The sequence below is a fragment of the Carcharhinus amblyrhynchos genome, chromosome 15 (genome assembly GCF_965287045.1).
Source record: "Carcharhinus amblyrhynchos chromosome 15, sCarAmb.v2.hapA, whole genome shotgun sequence".
In the NCBI taxonomy this organism is placed as follows: domain Eukaryota; kingdom Metazoa; phylum Chordata; class Chondrichthyes; order Carcharhiniformes; family Carcharhinidae; genus Carcharhinus; species Carcharhinus amblyrhynchos.
This window is the reverse complement of record NC_137338.1, coordinates 11,283,353-11,302,440: the sequence shown is the minus strand read 5'-3', so window position 1 is coordinate 11,302,440 and position 19,088 is coordinate 11,283,353. Positions and strand designations below refer to the sequence as shown.

Below are 19,088 nucleotides of genomic sequence, written 5' to 3'. Positions count from 1 at the left end.
CGACCTCCACTCTGATCTCCACCTCGACCTCCACCCCGACCTCCTCCCCGACCTCCACCTCGACCTCCGCTCCAACCTCCACCTCGACCTCCGCTCCAATCTCCACCTCGACCTCCACTCCAACCTCCACCTCGACCTCCGCTCCGACCTCCACCTTGACCTCCACTCCAACCTCCACCCCGACCTCCACCTCGACCTCAACCTCGGCCTCCACTCTGACCTCCACCTCGACCTCCACTCCAACCTCCACCCCGACCTCCACCTCAATCTCCCCCTCGACCTCCGCTCCAACCTCCACCTCGACCTCCACTCCAACCTCCACCTCGACCTCCGCTCCAACCTCCACCTCGACCTCCACTCCAACCTCCACCCCGACCTCCACCTCGACCTCCACCTCGACCTCCGCTCCAACCTCCACCTCGACCTCCGCTCCAATCTCCACCTCGACCTCCACTCCAACCTCCACCTCGACCTCCGCTCCGACCTCCACCTTGACCTCCACTCCAACCTCCACCCCGACCTCCACCTCGACCTCCACCTCGACCTCCGCTCCAACCTCCACCTCGACCTCCGCTCCAACCTCCACCTCGACCTCCACTCCAACCTCCACCTCGACCTCCGCTCCGACCTCCACCTTGACCTCCACTCCAACCTCCACCTCGACCTCCACTCCAACCTCCACCCCGACCTCCACCTCGACCTCAACCTCGGCCTCCCCTCTGACCTCCACCTCGACCTCCACTCCAGCCTCCAACCCGACCTCCACCTCGACCTCCGCTCCAACCTTCACCTCGACCTCTGCTCCGACCTCCACCTCGACCTCCACCTCAACCTCCGCTCCGACCTCCACCTCAACCTCCGCTCCGACCTCCACCTCGACCTCCGCTCTGACCTCCACCTCGACCTCCGCTCCGACCTCCACCTCGACCTCCGCTCCGACCTCCACCTCGACCTCCGCTCCGACCTCCACCTCGACCTCCACCTCGACCTCCGCTCTGACCTCCACCTCGACCTCCGCTCCGACCTCCACCTCGACCTCCGCTCCGACCTCCACCTCGACCTCCACCTCGACCTCCACCTCGACCTCCACTCTGATCTCCACCTCGACCTCCACCCCAACCTCCACCTCGACCTCCACCCCGACTTCCACCCTGACCTCCACTCTGACCTCCTCCCCGACCTCCACCCCGACCTCCACCGTGACCTCCACGCTTATTCCCACCACCACACCAATCTCCACGTCATTCACTACAGTCTGTGGTAAGTTGAATATTTTAATCTTTAACCATTCCATTATATAATCGTGCACCCCTCGTCACAGAGGAGACTTTATATGAAAGAGGTTGGGTGGGATTTTCTGGCCCAATGTGCACGAGGCAGGAATTGTTCCTGGCGAGGTTATAATGACGAAGGGCGGGCCCGTACAGTTGAGCGCCGGACTCGCTAAAACAGAGTTTAAACAGCATTAAAATAAATTTTAATCCATTAACCTGCCTCTCGCCCATTTACCACGAGAGGCTGACCGCACTGGAAATCCGGCGCTTGTTAAATGGCGCTTAGCACTTTACACCCCACTTTACCACCGCGTCGCACCCAAAACAGGCGTAACTCGTGGTGAAATCGCCCCCTGTGTGGATGTCTGTTTCTTTCTGATGTTTCACAATAAATAATATTTATTTCAGAGCCACTGAGCTTCCTTCGTATGAATCTGATATCAGTGGAAAGTGAAGCCATCGCCATTACCTGGGATACTAACAATGCATTCAAACAGTCTCGTTTCACTGTCACAATCTCCACGGGGAATGATGTGGTGAGACAAATTCAAACGGAGCAAAAAGCAGCAGAATTTAGCGATTTGAAGCCCGGCGTTGAATATCAGATAAAAATATCCATCACAACATGCGGTCAGCAGCAGACAATTACACGGAAGGTCAGGACAGGTATGTTTGCTGAACCAGGTTTTCTTTCCCCTTCTCATAACACATCCCTCCTAAACATGAGCTGTGGAGATGATAGCACCCATGGGAGGCATGGCGGCTGTTTGCAGGGGCTGGTGAGAAATGGAAAGTATTAAATATCCTTGACAGCCCCAAAGGAGCGTTCTTGCTCATGGAGACCCCCAATATCATAAGAAACACTTAGCTTGCTGGGCCTCTTCTTGCCTTGTACCTGTTTACCGTTGAGTAGCACTGACATCAGATCCCTGTGTAATGCTGTGATCCTGAGTTGAAATCACACAGGGGGCCTGACAGGGTTCCGGACCCCCAACTTTAATCTAGAATAACCCCTGTGAATGACCGTGGCAGGGCCTCTGACTGCTTTCAAATGCTGCCAGTTAAAATGGTGGAGAGCAGGTGACATGTTGAGGAGAGAGCGGTAAATACTTCACCCTTGTTTCAACTCCTCACTGGTTCTCATCTCATTGGGTGTGAGAGGTTAATGTCCCAAATGAGACAATTGTAAAATTTGTTCTAAGTTGAGCATTTAGGTTTTACTCATAACAAAATTTGTTTTTTTCCCTTTTTGTAGATGCCGCGATAGTGGAAGTGTCAACAAGAATTACAAATGTGCGGTTCACAGCAGATTTGAAAAATAAAAACAGCCAGGAGTACAAAGATTTTGTGAAGAATTTCACTGATGAAGTAAGTCATACAAGTGTCGCAGTGATGGGGGAGCCTGGTTCGGATCTGAGTCTGGATGGTGCTGGAACCAATCCCTGGGGCTGAGAAGGGGGAAAAGTCATGTAAAGTTGCAAGTTTATTTATCAGTGTCACAAGTAGGCTGAGACGAACACTGCAATGAAGTTACTGTGAAAATCCCCCAGTCGCAACACTCCGGTGCCTGTTCGGGTACACTGAAGATGAATTTAGCATGGTCAATGCACCTACAGTGGGACTGTGGGAAGAGACCGGAGCATCCAGTGGAAACCCAGGCAGACGTGGGTTTTCTTTGCTTAAAGTGATAAAATATCTCCTTCAATCTCTGCAAATGCATCTCAACTCGTCTAACCTTCAACGAATTTCCCTGTTAACTTCACACAATGAATTATAACAATTCTTGTTCGTAAGGCACCAGCATCAACTGACACCCTGTGCATAGCAGGATCCAATCGAGACAATGAGGAGATTAGTCATTTTTCATTTTTGTTTAATTCATGCGCGGGATATGGCCGTCGCTGGCTGGACCAGCAGTTATTGCACATCCCTAATTGCCCTTTGAGGGCAGTTGAGAGTGAACCACATTGTTGTGGCTCTGGAGGCACATGTGGGCCAGACCAGGTAAGGAGAGCAGATTTCCTTCCCTAAAGGACCGTGAACCAGATGGGTTTTCCCGCCAATGGTTTTATGATAATCAGTAGATTCATAATTCCAGATATTGTTTATTGAATTCAAATTCGTCCATCTGCTGTGTCAGGATTCGAACCCGGATCCCCAGAGCATTAGCTGAGATTCTGGATTGATAGTCTAGCGATAATATCACTAGACCATCACCTCCCTTGACTATTTCGTTCTGTGGGAAGTCGAACTAGTGCCAAGTGTTCCCATGAAGACAGCTTCCTTACTCATCTGTACGTACAATTGAGGGATGGATTGGGAAGTCTTGCTATTTTGCAAAGTGTAAAAGAGACTTTGATTCAGACTCATATTCTGTGGCAAAAACAATTATTTCTGAAATTCTGAAATAGATTCATGTTTGGTTCATTTCAGTTGGTGAAAGGCCTGAGTGAGGCTATCCAGGCTTTAATCAGGAATGGAAAACTGACCATCACTGTCACGTCTATTGAAGAAGGCAGTGTGGTCGTTAACTTTGAGCTGGCATCATCAACAAACGTGACTGTCCCTGTCTCTGATATCAAACAATCAGTCGCTGGTTCTTTATCCAACAGTTCAGCGTTCGCTGTAGACCTTCAAAACACAACCATTTCAGGTAAGGATTTCCACAGCAAGCATTTCAATCACTGACCTCAGAGACCTTGGGAAAGTTCTGGAAGAATGAGGAAAGCTGGGAGATGAGCCTCTGGGTGATGCCAGAAATGTAAAAGAACAGAAGGGAGAGAGAACTGAATCATAAAGTGGATGAATGATTCCAAACTTGGCTTTTCAAATCCTGAAATGGTTAGGAAGAAGGGAATAATGAGGATTGGCTAGAATCCTTGGTAGATTGGGTAGGGTTCCACAGTATTTGGATTCATGGCAAGGTGCGTATTATAGTGGGTAATGATCTGATAAAATTTGATATTGGCACTTGAATTCAGAACAAAGATTCCGGATTCAGTCCGGAATAAGTTTCAGTGAGTTGGCAATGCTGATATTTCATTGATATAACTGATATTGTGTCAGAGGTTCCATTGCTGATAGTCTCACCCTGCGCCTTATGGATAAATGTGAAGTTATCCACATTGGTAACAAAATCAGGAAAACAGATTACTATCGGAATGGTTATAAATTATCAGAGGGGAATGTGGTCCAAAACCTGTGTGTCCTCATATCCCAGTCACTGAAGATAAGCATGCAGTGCAGCAGGGGGGTAAAGAAGACAAATGGTATGTTGGCCTTCACAGTGAGAGGATTCGAATACAGGAGCAGGGATATCTTAATGCAATTATACAGGGCCTTGGTGAGACCACACCTGGAATATTGTGTGTAGTTTTGTCCCCTTATCTGATAATGGGTGTTCTTGGTTTGGAGGGAGTGCACCAAAGCTTTATTAGACTGACTCCTGGGATGGTAGGACTGACGGATGAGGAGAGGTTGAGTCGGGCAGGATTATATTCACTGGAGTTTAGAAGAATGAGGGGAGATCACATCGAGTCCTATAAAATTGTAACAGAACTAGACAGGATAGATGCAGGAAGGATGTTCCCGATGGTGGGAGTGTCCAGAACCAGGGGTCAGAGTTCAGGGATATGGGGTAACCCTCTTAGAACTGAGATGAGGATAAATTTTCTCATCCTGTGTGTGGTGCACCTGTGGAATTCACTGTCACAAAAGCAGTTGAAGCCTGTTATTACCACCACAGAGGCCACAGGGGATCATCAGAAGATTTACCCATGGTCCTTGCGGATTGCGAGCTGCCATGTTGAGTGAGCGGACGCTCGCCCAATGAGAAGCAGCCGGCCGGGGTTTGGACGCTTGTAACCAGAGTTGTGAGTTCTGAGGTGAAGACAACCTGACTGTAAGCCGTGGGATCGGCCTTTTCCTTTGTTGGACAATAAGAGGTTTTGGTGACAGGAAACTGGTGTTTGCTGAATTACGACCAGGACAAAACATTGTATGTTTTCGAGAAGGAGTTCGATGTTGTTGGTGGGATGAAGGGAATTAATGGAGGTGGAGGGAAGGCAGGATTGGGCGATTTAATTGGATAATCGGCAGTGATCACAATGAATGGTGGAGTCGGCTCGAAGGGCCAAATGGCCTCCTCCTGCTCCTTTTATCTCTGTTTCTCTGTAAGATCAAGTGTTTACGTCACACTCAGACCTTGAGCAGATAATCAGTGCTGACACTCCAGTGAGGAATTGGAGAGCAGCATTGTCAGAGGGACCATGTTTCAGTTGAGATGTTCACATTTGCCTTCTATTGTGGATGATAGGATTCCATGGTACTGGCAAACAAAGGAGATCTTCCTCCAATCAACCTTAACCCAGATTCTAGAAAGACAGTGTGAATTTCTCCATTTCCTACACCATCCATCCTTATCCCAACTCTCAATGTGATTCCCAATTCAGTGCCAGTTTGTGTCACATTACGAGTAGTTTCATGCTTTTGGTTTGTATCTTTTGGAAACTGGGATTAAAGTCCTCACAATTATTTCACTCAGGATTTCTGTCACCAGAAGAGAATGTAGATCTTCATTCTTTCTGACTGGTTTAAAACTGACAGCGTTATCCAGTTCGTATCACATTCTCCATCTCTCCATGCTGTTTGGGGATGTTTCTGATGAATTGTTCCCCACCATTAGGAGATGACATTTCGAATGGAGTAAAGTGAGGAATGAGGAGTCACATGAAACTCCATAATTCTCAATTCTTCAGATACTCCCAGCTGGTTAAATTCAAACTGAAGCAGTGTTCTAACACAGATCTTTCCTTTTCATCACAGACAAAGACAGCTGCCAGCCAGGGCAGAATGACTGTTCAGTTAATGCAATTTGTATCAGACTGAACGCAACGTACACCTGTGCGTGTAATGATGGGTTCAATGACACAACCCCCAGTGTACCTGGGAGGACATGTGAAGGTAGGACATTGCCTGAGTTTAACTTGACTGCCAGTTGTTGGGTAAAGTACCTTGCGCGCAGGAAGACAGTCATGATCTAATCTTTGTTTCCAACATTGTTGAGTGTCAGAATGGTCTTTGAAAATGTTGTCCAGGGGTTGAAATGCTCCTTCTGGGGGAGTGGGACGAAAGGAGATTTTGTTTCATCTGTCGGAATGAGAGTAGATGGCCCTGGCTATAGAGATGGGCTGACTGCAAGTCATGACCTTCTGGACCGGCACTTTGTCAAAAAACAATGAAATAAAGGACATCCTTTCAAACTCCAGCCCTCACCCCACACACATCATTCCCATGCTCCATCCATGCCAACATGGATGTGACCAAATTATCCCCCCAGCCACCCCGTCAACCCAAACACTTCAGGTCTACTCATGTTATCATACAGCCTTGTACTAATGACAGGCTATATTTTTTATTTCACTCTTTGTGTTCATCAAAGTATTTCAAAGAGCAGGACTTTTGAAAGCATGACAGGGTGGAGGCCGTGACGAGTGGTATTATCATTAACTATTAACGTAGCAAGTTAGGTAATGTTTTGGGAACCTGGGTTCGAATCCTGCCATGAGAGATGGTGGAATTTGAATTCAGTTCAAAATACCTGGAATTAAGGATCTACTGATGTCCATGAAACCATTGTCGATTGTCAGAAAAACCCATCTGGTTCAATAATATCCTTTAGGGAGGGAAATCTGCCATCCTTACCTGGTCTGGCCTACATGTGGCTCTGGGACAACAATAAGTGATTGACACTCAAGTAGCCCCCAAGGGGAACTCGAGCAGGGCAATAAATGGTGTTTGGCAATGATGGGTCCTCTTTGTAGTTTGGACCTGTTCTCCTAACAGCCATGACAGGTTCTCTTGACACTTCTGGCAAGTTATCCTGACATCCTAATGACATTCCTAAAGTCTCCTGTTGAGTGTTATGACAAGTTATGTTGACACTCTTGACATGAATTTGAATCTTGGTGATATTAAAGCATGAATACTTGAGATATTTGTGGTACATTCATCTCACTGCCATTTTAAAGTTCCTTTCCACATTGAAAGGAAACAGATTCATGAGTTATTTCATCAGCTGGATTTGACCCGGATTCGATTTGAGCCTCAGGTCACTGTCTGTGTGGAGTCTGTACATTCTCCCCATGTGTGTTTGGCTTTCCTCCGTGTGCTCTGGTTTCCTCCCACAGTCCAAAGATGTGCATGATTCATAGATTCTCCTGTTCACACCATCAACCCAACCCCGACCCCGATCTTCACCACATCCTGAACACTTACCCACACCCCGACTTCTACCCCAGCCCCCAGCCCGACCCATACCCTGACCTCCACCCTTTAGTGGCCCAAGAAGTGTGTGTTCGGGGGATTAATGGGGTAAATTTGCTGGACGGAAGCGGTGGCCTTGATCAGATCTTCTGCTGAAGAGTTGGTGCAGAGTCGATGGGTCGAATGGCCTCCTTCTGCACTGTACGTACTCTGTGATCCAATGACACCTGTTTTCATGTCCATACCAATGTGGTGAGTGATTTACTTCAGACTGCGAGTTTGATGCAGACACCAGCCACTGTATTGGATGCTGTGCAGCACATTTTACTGAGGCTGAAATTCTAGACGGATATATTTTGCTTCTACCGCTTTCAACGTTTCTGAACCAATTTCTAAACGAGAGTAACGATTGCTGCTTTTCTGGTGTTGATCCTGAGTGTTTGCAAGCAGCAAGAGATTCAATGGAGAATTATTCCCCTTGCTTTTCATTCTCTTTCTCATTCTGAGTTGATGCATTTCTTCACATTTTGTGATTCTCTATAAAAAAATGAATCAATGATGATGATGGTTCACTGTGACGATTTAATTGAATTACCTGTTGCTGTCTGGAATGATTCTGCTGCCCATTTTGTACCCGTTTGAAGGAAAGCTTTCTGAGCAATGTCACCGAGTTCACTGTTTAACATTTCTTATCTTTGATTTATATTGCAGCTTTCCCAGTGACTCCCACCTCAATTTCCACAACCAGTGAAAATCCAACTCACGTCAGTTCCACAACTCCAGGAGAGGAAACATCGAGCAGCACAACTTCCAGCACAACCAATCCAAGCACTACCCCTGTTACCACCGTCACCCCGACCCCCACCCAGAACCGTACCGCGAACACCACCTCGATCTTCACCCCGACCCCCACCCCGACCCCCACCCCGACCCCCACCCCGACCCTGACCCCGACCCCCACCCCGACCCCCACCCCGAACTCCACCCCGACCCCCACCCCGACCCCCACCCCAACCCCCACCCCAACCCCCACCCCGACCTCCTCCCCGACCCCCACCCCGACCTCCTCCCCGACCCCCACCCCCACCCCCACCCCGACCCCCACCCCGACCCCCACCCCGACCTCCTCCCCGACCCCCACCCCCACCCCCACCCCGACCCCCACCCCGACCTCCTCCCCGACCCCCACCCCAACCCCCACCCCAACCCCCACCCCGACCTCCTCCCCGACCCCCACCCCGACCCCCACCCCGACCTCCACCCTGACCCCCACCCCGACCCCCACCCCGACCCCCACCCCGACCTCCTCCCCGACCTCCACCCCGACCTCCACCCCGACGTCCACCTCGACCCCGACTTCCACCCCGACCTCCACTCCAACCTCCACCCCGACCTCCACCTCGACCTCCGCTCCAACCTCCACCTCGACCTCCACTCCAACCTCCACCTCGACCTCCGCTCCAACCTCCACCTCGACCTCCGCTCCAACCTCCACCCCGACCTCCACCTCGACCTCCACTCCAACCTCCACCTCGACCTCCACTCCAACCTCCACCTCGACCTCCGCTCCAACCTCCACCTCGACCTCCACTCCAACCTCCACCTCGACCTCCGCTCCAACCTCCACCTCGACCTCCACTCCAACCTCCACCTCGACCTCCGCTCCAACCTCCACCTCGACCTCCGCTCCAACCTCCACCTCGACCTCCACTCCAACCTCCACCTCGACCTCCGCTCCAACCTCCACCTCGACCTCCGCTCCAACCTCCACCCCAACCCCCACCCCGACCTCCACTCCAACCTCCACCCCGACCTCCACCTCGACCTCTACCTCGACCTCCGCTCCAACCTCCACCTCGGCCTCCACTCTGACCTCCACGTCGACCTCCACTCCAACCTCCACCCCGACCTCCACCTCGACCTCCACCTCGACCTCCGCTCCAACCTCCACCTCGACCTCCGCTCCAACCTCCACCTCGACCTCCACTCCAACCTCCACCCCGACCTCCACCTCGACCTCCACCTCGACCTCCGCTCCAACCTCCACCTCGACCTCCACCCCGACCTCCACCTCGACCTCCACCTCGACCTCTGCTCCAACCTCCACCTCGACCTCCACCTCGACCTCAACCTCAGCCTCCCCTCTGACCTTCACCTCGACCTCCACTCCAGCCTCCACCCCGACCTCCACCTCGACCTCCACCTCGACCTCCGCTCCAACCTTCACCTTGACCTCTGCTCCGACCTCCACCTCGACCTCCACCTCAACCTCCGCTCCGACCTCCACCTCAACCTCCGCTCCGACCTCCACCTCGACCTCCGCTCTGACCTCCACCTCGACCTCCGCTCCAACCTTCACCTTGACCTCTGCTCCGACCTCCACCTCGACCTCCACCTCAACCTCCGCTCCGACCTCCACCTCAACCTCCACTCCAACCTCCACCTCGACCTCCACCTCGACATCCACCTCGACCTCCACTCTGACCTCCACTCTGACCTCCACTCCGACCTCCACCCCGGCCTCCACCCCGTCCCCCACCCCAACCTCCACCTCGACCTCCACCTCGACCTCCGCTCCGACCTCCACTCCGACCTCCTCCCCGACCTCCACCTCGACCTCCGCTCTGACCTCCACTCTGACCTCCACCTCGACCTCCACTCCGACCTCCACCCCGACCTCCACTCTGACCTCCCCCCCGACCTCCACCCCGACCTCCACCGTGACCTCCACCGTGACCTCCACGCTTATTCCCACCACCACACCAATCTCCACATCATTCACTACAGTCTGTGGTAAGTTGAATATTTTAATCTTTAACCATTCCATTATATAATCGTGCACCCCTCGTCACAGAGGAGACTTTATATGAAAGAGGTTGGGTGGGATTTTCTGGCCCAATGTGCACGAGGCAGGAATTGTTCCTGGTGAGGTTATAACAACGGAGGGCGGGCCCGTACAGTTGAGCGCCGGACTCACTAAAACAGAGTTTAAACAGCATTAAAATAAATTTTAATCCATTAACCTGCCTCTCGCCCATTTACCACGAGAGACTGACTGGACTGGAAATCCGGCGCTTCTTAAATGGCGCTTAGCACTTTACACCCCACTTTACCACCGCGTCGCACCCAAAACAGGCGTAACTCATGGTGAAATCGCCCCCTGTGTGGATGTCTGTTTCTTTCTGATGTTTCACAATAAATAATATTTATTTCAGAGCCACTGAGCTTCCTTCGTATGAATCTGATATCAGTGGAAAGTGAAGCCATCGCCATTACCTGGGATACTAACAATGCATTCAAACAGTCTCGTTTCACTGTCACAATCTCCACGGGGAATGATGTGGTGAGACAAATTCAAACGGAGCAAAAAGCAGCAGAATTTAGTGATTTGAAGCCCGGCGTTGAATATCAGATAAAAATATCCATCACAACATGCGGTCAGCAGCAGACAATTACACGGAAGGTCAGGACAGGTATGTTTGCTGAACCTGGTTTTCTTTCCCCTTCTCATAACACATCCCTCCTAAACATGAGCTGTGGAGATGATAGCACCCATGGGAGGCATGGTGGTTGTTTGCAGGGGCTGGTGAGAAATGGAAAGTCTTAAGTTTCCTTGAGAGCCCCAAAGGAGCGTTCTTGCTCATGGAGACCCCCAATATCATAAGAAACACTTAGCTTGCTGGGCCTCTTCTTGCCTTGTACCTGTTTACCGTTGAGTAGCACTGGCATCAGATCCCTGTGTAATGCTGTGATCCTGAGTTGAAATCACACAGGGGGCCTGACAGGGTTCTGGACCCCCAACTTTAATCTAGAATAACCCCTGTGAATGACCGTGGCAGGGCCTCTGACTGCTTTCAAATGCTGCCAGTTAAAATGGTGGAGAGCAGGTGACATGTTGAGGAGAGAGCGGTAAATACTTCACCCTTGTTTCAACTCCTCACTGGTTCTCATCTCATTGGGTGTGAGAGGTTAATGTCCCAAATGAGACAATTGTAAAATTTGTTCTAAGTTGAGCATTTAGGTTTTACTCATAACAAAATTTGTTTTTTTCCCTTTTTGTAGATGCCGCGATAGTGGAAGTGTCAACAAGAATTACAAATGTGCGGTTCACAGCAGATTTGAAAAATAAAAACAGCCAGGAGTACAAAGATTTTGTGAAGAATTTCACTGATGAAGTAAGTCATACAAGTGTCGCAGTGATGGGGGAGCCTGGTTCGGATCTGAGTCTGGATGGTGCTGGAAACAATTCCTGGGGCTGAGAAGGGGGAAAAGTCATGTAAAGTTGCAAGTTTATTTATCAGTGTCACAAGTAGGCTGAGACGAACACTGCAATGAAGTTACTGTGAAAATCCCCCAGTCGCAACACTCCGGTGCCTGTTCGGGTACACTGAAGATGAATTTAGCATGGTCAATGCACCTACAGTGGGACTGTGGGAAGAGACCGGAGCATCCAGTGGAAACCCATGCAGACATGGGTTTTCTTTGCTTAAAGTGATAAAATATCTCCTTCAATCTCTGCAAATGCATCTCAACTCATCTAACCTTCAACGAATTTCCCTGTTAACTTCACACAATGAATCATAACAATTCTTGTTCGTAAGGCACCAGCATCCACTGACACCCTGTGCATTGAAGGATCCAATCGAGACAATGAGGAGATTAGTCATTTTTCATTTTTGTTTAATTCATGCGTGGGATATGGCCGTCGCTGGCTGGACCAGCAGTTATTGCACATCCCTAATTGCCCTTTGAGGGCAGTTGAGAGTGAACCACATTTCTGTGGCTCTGGAGGCACATGTGGGCCAAACCAGGTAAGGAGAGCAGATTTCCTTCCCTAAAGGTCAGTGAACCAGATGGGTTTTCCCAACAATGGTTTTATGATAATCAGTAGATTCATAATTCCAGATATTGTTTATTGAATTCAAATTCCTCCAACTGCTGTGTCAGGATTCGAACCCGGATCCCCAGAGCATTAGCTGAGATTCTGGATTGATAGTCTAGCGATAATATCACTAGACCATCGCCTCTCTTGACTATTTCGTTCTGTGGGAAGTCGAACTAGTGCCAAGTGTTCCCATGAAGACAGCTTCCTTACTCATCTGTACGTACAATTGAGGGATGGATTGGGAAGCCTTGCTTTTTTGCAAAGTGTAAAAGAGACTTTGATTCAGACTCATATTCTGTGGCAAAAACAATTATTCCTGAAATAGATTCTTGTTTGGTTCATTTCAGTTGACGAAAGGCCTGAGTCCAGCTATCCAGGCTTTAATCAGGAATGGAAAACTGACCATCACTGTCACGTCTATTGAAGAAGGCAGTGTGGTCGTTAACTTTGAGCTGGCATCATCAACAAACGTGACTGCCCCTGTCTCCGATATCAAACAATCAGTCGCTGATTCTTTATCCAACAGTTCAGCGTTCGCTGTAGACCTTCAAAACACAACCATTTCAGGTAAGGATTTCCACAGCAAGCATTTCAATCACTGGCCTCAGAGACCTTGGGAAAGTTCTGGAAGAATGAGGAAAGCTGGGAGATGAGCCTCTGGGTGATGCCAGAAATGTAAAAGAGCAGAAGGGAGAGAGAACTGAATCATAAAGTGGATGAATGATTCCAAACTTTTCAAATCCTGAAATGGTTAGGAAGTAGGGAATAATAAGGATTGGCTAGAATCCTTGGTAGATTGTGTAGGGTTCCACAGTATTTGGATTCCTGGCAAGGTGCGTATTATAGTGGGTAATGATCTGATAAAATTTGATATGGGCACTTGAATCCAGAACAAAGATTCCGGATTCAGTCCGGAATAAGTTCCAGTGAGTTGGCAATGCTGATATTTCATTGATATAACTGATATTGTGTCAGAGGTGGTTCCATTGCTGATAGTCTCACCCTGCGCCTTATGGATAAATGTGAAGTTATCCACATTGGTAACAAAATCAGGAAAACAGATTACTATCGGAATGGTTATAAATTATCAGAGGGGAATGTGGACCAAAACCTGTGTGTCCTCATATCCCAGTCACTGAAGATAAGCATGCAGTGCAGCAGGGGGGTAAAGAAGACAAATGGTATGTTGGCCTTCACAGTGAGAGGATTCGAATACAGGAGCAGGGATATCTTAATGCAATTATACAGGGCCTTGGTGAGACCACACCTGGAATATTGTGTGTAGTTTTGTCCCCTTATCTGATAATGGGTGTTCTTGGTTTGGAGGGAGGGCAGCAAAGCTTTATTAGACTGACTCCTGGGATGGTAGGACTGACGGATGAGGAGAGGTTGAGTCGGGCAGGATTATATTCACTGGAGTTTAGAAGAATGAGGGGAGATCACATCGAGTCCTATAAAATTGTAACAGAACTAGACAGGATAGATGCAGGAAGGATGTTCCCGATGGTGGGAGTGTCCAGAACCAGGGGTCAGAGTTCAGGGATATGGGGTAACCCTCTTAGAACTGAGATGAGGATAAATTTTCTCATCCTGTGTGTGGTGCACCTGTGGAATTCACTGTCACGGAAAGCAGTTGAGGCCTGTTATTACCACCACAGAGGCCACAGGGAATCATCAGAAGATTTACCCATGGTCCTTGCGGATTGCGAGCTGCCATGTTGAGTGAGCGGACGCTCGCCCAATGAGAAGCAGCCGGCCGGGGTTTGGACGCTTGTAACCAGAGTTGTGAGTTCTGAGGTGAAGACAACCTGACTGTAAGCCGTGGGATCGGCCTTTTCCTTTGTTGGACAATAAGAGGTTTTGGTGACAGGAAACTGGTGTTTGCTGAATTACTACCAGGACAAAACATTGTATGTTTTCGAGAAGGAGTTCGATATTATTCGTGGGATGAAGGGAATTAATGGAGGTGGAGGGAAGGCAGGATTGGGTGATTTAATTGGATAATCGGCAGTGATCACAATGAATGGTGGAGTCAGCTCGAAGGGCCAAATGGCCTCCTCCTGCTCCTTTTATCCCTGTTTCTTTGTAAGATCAAGTGTTTAAGTCACACTCAGACCTTGAGCAGATAATCAGTGCTGACACTCCAGTGCGGTACTGGAGAGCAGCATTGTCAGAGGGACCATGTTTCAGTTGAGATGTTCACATTTGCCTTCTATTGTGGATGATAGGATTCCATGGTACTGGCAAACAAAGGAGCTCTTCCCCCAATCAACCTCAACCCAGATTCTAGAAAGACAGTGTGAATTTCTCCATTTCCTACCCCATCCATCCTTATCCCAACTCAATGTGATTCCCAATTCAGTGCCAGTTTGTGTCACATTACGAGTAGTTTCATGCTTTTGGTTTGTATCTTTTGGAAACTGGGATTCAAGTCCTCACAGTTATTTCACTCAGGATTTCTGTCACCAGAAGAGAATGTAGATCTTCATTCTTTCTGACTGGTTTAAAACTGACAGCGTTATCCAGTTCGTATCACATTCTCCATCTCCCCATGCTGTTTGGGGATGTTTCTGATGAATTGTTCCCCACCATTAGGAGATGACATTTTGAATGGAGTAAAGTGAGGAATGAGGAGTCACATGAAACTCCATAATTCTCAATTCTTCAGATACTCCCAGCTGGTTAAATTCAGACTGAAGCAGTGTTCTAACACAGATCTTTCCTCTTCATCACAGACAAAGACAGCTGCCAGCCAGGGCAGAATGACTGTTCAGTTAATGCAACTTGTATCAGACTGAACGCAACGTACACCTGTGCGTGTAATGATGGGTTCAACGACACAAGCCCCAGTGTACCTGGGAGGACATGTGAAGGTAGGACATTGCCTGAGTTTAACTTGACTGCCAGTTGTTGGGTAAAGTACCTTGCGCGCAGGAAGACAGTCATGATCTAATCTTTGTTTCCAACATTGTTGAGTGTCAGAATGGTCTTTGAAAATGTTGTCCAGGGGTTGAAATGCTCCTTCTGGGGGAGTGGGGTGAAAGGAGATTTTGTTTCATCCGTCGGAATGAGAGTAGATGGCCCTGGCTATGGAGATGGGCTGTCTGCAAGGCATGACCTTCTGGACCGGCACTTTGTCAAAAAACAATGAAATAAAGGACATCCTTTCAAACTCCAGCCCTCACCCCACACACATCATTCCAATGCTCCATCCATGCCAACATGGATGTGACCAAATTATCCCCCCAGCCACCCCGTCAACCCAAACACTTCAGGTCTACTCATGTTATCATACAGCCTTTTACGAATGACAGGCTATATTTTTTATTTCACTCTTTGTGTTTATCAAAGTATTTCAAAGAGCAGGACTTTTGAAAGCATGACAGGGTGGAGGCCGTGACGAGCGGTATTATCATTAACTATTAACCTAGCAAGTTAGGTAATGTTTTGGGAACCTGGGTTCGAATCCTGCCATGACAGATGGTGGAATTTGAATTCAGTTCAAAATACCTGGAATTAAGGATCTACTGATGTCCATGAAACCATTGTCGATTGTCAGAAAAACCCATCTGGTTCAATAATATCCTTTAGGGAGGGAAATCTGCCATCCTTACCTGGTCTGGCCTACATGTGGCTCTGGGACCACAATAAGTGATTGACACTCAAGTAGCCCCCAAGGGGAACTCGAGCAGGGCAATAAATGGTGTTTGGCAATGATGGGTCCTCTTTGTAGTTTGGACCTGTTCTCCTAACAGCCATGACAGGTTCTCTTGACACTTCTGGCAAGTTATCCTGACATCCTAATGACATTCCTAAAGTCTCCTGTTGAGTGTTATGACAAGTTATGTCAACACTCTTGACATGAATTTGAATCTTGGTGATATTAATGCATGAATACTTGAGATATTTGTGGTACATTCATCTCACTGCCATTTTAAAGTTCCTTTCCACATTGAAAGGAAACAGATTCATGAGTTATTTCATCAGCTGGATTTGACCCAGATTCGATTTGAGCCTCAGGTCACTGTCTGTGTGGAGTCTGCACATTCTCCCCATGTGTGTTTGGCTTTCCTCTGTGTGCTCTGGTTTCCTCCCACAGTAAAAAGATGTGCATGATTCATAGATTCTCCTGTTCACACCATCAACCCAACCCCGACCCCGATCTTCACCACATCCTGAACACTTACCCACACCCCGACTTCTACCCCAGCCCCCAGCCCGACCCATACCCTGACCTTCACCCTTTAGTGGCCCAAGAAGTGTGTGTTCGGGGGATTAATGGGGTAAATTTGCTGGACGGAAGAGGTGGCCTTGATCAGATGTTCTGCTGGAGAGTTGGTGCAGAGTCGATGGGTCGAATGGCCTCCTTCTGCACTGTACGTACTCTGTGATCCAATGACACCTGTTTTCATGTCCATACCAATGTGGTGAGTGATTTACTTCAGACTGCGAGTTTGATGCAGACACCAGCCACTGTATTGGATGCTGTGCAGCACATTTTACTGAGGCTGAAATTCTAGACGGATATATTTTGCTTCTGCTGCTTTCAACTTTTCTGAACCAATTGAACGAGAGTAGCGATTGCTGCTTTTCTGGTGTTGATCCTGAGTGTTTGCAAGCAGCAAGAGATTCAATGGAGAATTATTCCCCTTGCTTTTCATTCTCTTTGTCATTCTGAGTTGATGCATTTCTTCACATTTTGTGATTCTCTATAAAAAAATGAATCAATGATGATGATGATTCACTGTGACGATTTAATTGAATTACCTGTTGCTGTCTGGAATGATTCTGCTGCCCATTTTGTACCCGTTTGAAGGAAAGCTTTCTGAGCAATGTCACCGAGTTCACTGTTTAACATTTCTTATCTTTGATTTATATTGCAGCTTTCCCAGTGACTCCCACCTCAATTTCCACAACCGGTGAAAATCCAACTCACGTCAGTTCCACAACTCCAGGAGAGGAAACATCGAGCAGCACAACTTCCAGCACAACCAATCCAAGCACTACCCCTGTTACCACCGTCACCCCGACCCCCACCCAGAACCGTACCGCGAACACCACCTCGATCTTCACCCCGACCCCCACCCCGACCCCCACCCCGACCCCCACCCCGACCCCCACCCCGACCGCCACCCCGACCTCCACCCCGACCCCCACCCCCACCCCCACCCCGACCCCCGCCCCGACCCCCACCCCGACCCCCACCCCGACCTCCACCCCGACCTCCACCCCGACCCCCACCCCGACCCCCACCCCGACCTCCGCCCCGACCTCCGCCCCGACCTCCGCCCCGACCTCCATCTTGACCTCCACCCCGACCCCCACCCCGACCCCCACCCCGACCCCCACCCCGACCCCCACCCCGACCCCCACCCCGACCGCCACCCCGACCTCCACCCCGACCCCCACCCCGACCTCCACCCCGACCCCCACCCCGACCCCCACCCCGACCTCCACCCCGACCTCCGCCCCGACCTCCGCCCCGACCCCCACCCCGACCCCCGCCCCGACCCCCACCCCGACCCCCACCCCGACTTCCACCCCGACCTCCGCCCCGACCTCCGCCCCGACCTCCACCCCGACCTCCACCTTGACCTCCACCCCGACCCCCACCCCGACCTCCACCCCGACCTCCACCTTGACCTCCACCCCGACCCCCACCCCGACCTCCACCGTGACCTCCACCCCGACCCCCACCCCGACCCCCACCCCGACCCCCACCCCGACCTCCACTCCGACATCCTCATCAACCTCTCCCCCCACCTCCACCCTGACCTCCACCTCGACCTCCACTCACTCCTCCACCTCAGCCTCAGCCCCGACCTCCACATCGACCTCTACTCTGACCTCCACCCTGACCTCAACCTCAACCACCTCCCTGACCGCCACCTCAACCTCAGCCCCGAATACCACGTCAACCACCACCCTGACCTCCACCTCGACCCCCGCTCCAACCTCCACCTTGACCTCCGCTCCAACCTCCACCCCGACCTCCACCCCGACTACCACTCTGACCTCCACCTCAACCTCCACCTCGACCTCCACCCCGACATCCACTCTGACCTCCACTCTGACCTCCACCCCGACCTCCACCCCGACCTCCACCTCGACCTCCACTCTGACCTCCACTCTGACCTCCACCCCGACCTCCACCCCGACCTCCACCCCGACCTCCACCTCGACCTCCACTCTGACCTCCACCCCGACCTCCACCCCGACCTCCACCCCGACCTCCACCTCGACCTCCACCCCGACCTCCACCCCGACCTCCACCGTGACCTCCACGCTTATTCCCACCACCACACCAATCTCCACATCATTCACTACAGTCTGTGGTAAGTTGAATATTTTAATCTTTAACCATTCCATTATATAATCGTGCACCCCTCGTCACAGAGGAGACTTTATATGAAAGAGGTTGGGTGGGATTTTCTGGCCCAATGTGCACGAGGCAGGAATTGTTCCTGGTGAGGTTATAACGACGGAGGGCGGGCCCGTACAGTTGAGCGCCGGACTCGCTAAAACAGAGTTTAAACAGCATTAAAATAAATTTTAATCCATTAACCTGCCTCTCGCCCATTTACCACGAGAGGCTGACCGCACTGGAAATCCGGCGCTTGTTAAATGGCGCTTAGCACTTTACACCCCACTTTACCACCGCGTCG

At 50.2% G+C, this 19,088-nt stretch overlaps 2 protein-coding genes across 2 annotated transcripts in view; both read left to right on the top strand.

The window, feature by feature from the left end:
- The first annotated feature begins 1,180 nt into the window (after nt 1-1,180).
- Nucleotides 1,181-2,726, top strand: LOC145353458 (uromodulin-like 1). Its single transcript, XM_080204249.1, has 3 exons — nt 1,181-1,260; nt 1,683-1,940; nt 2,530-2,726. Exons 2-3 carry the CDS (start codon nt 1,703-1,705, stop codon nt 2,724-2,726), a joined length of 435 nt encoding a protein of 144 aa, XP_080060375.1. The 5' UTR covers nt 1,181-1,260; nt 1,683-1,702.
- Nucleotides 2,727-10,216: 7,490 nt separating this feature from the next.
- Nucleotides 10,217-19,088, top strand: part of LOC145353509 (uromodulin-like 1) — a 176,204-nt gene continuing 167,332 nt past the window's right edge. The window contains exons 1-7 of the mRNA XM_080204318.1: nt 10,217-10,331; nt 10,754-11,011; nt 11,601-11,713; nt 12,771-12,990; nt 15,159-15,296; nt 17,307-17,551; nt 18,578-18,758. Coding sequence (XP_080060444.1) covers nt 10,774-11,011; nt 11,601-11,713; nt 12,771-12,990; nt 15,159-15,296; nt 17,307-17,551; nt 18,578-18,758 — 1,135 coding nt within the window. The 5' untranslated portion in view covers nt 10,217-10,331; nt 10,754-10,773. The remainder of the gene's footprint in view (nt 10,332-10,753; nt 11,012-11,600; nt 11,714-12,770; nt 12,991-15,158; nt 15,297-17,306; nt 17,552-18,577; nt 18,759-19,088) is intronic.

Excerpts from the sequence above, each read along its gene's own strand:
- LOC145353458 (XM_080204249.1), top strand. The coding sequence starts at position 1,703 with ATGAATCTGATATCAGTGGAAAGTGAAGCCATCGCCATTACCTGGGAT. Across the intron at positions 1,941-2,529 it reads TACACGGAAGGTCAGGACAG|ATGCCGCGATAGTGGAAGTG; the intron begins GTATGTTTGCTG and ends CCCTTTTTGTAG.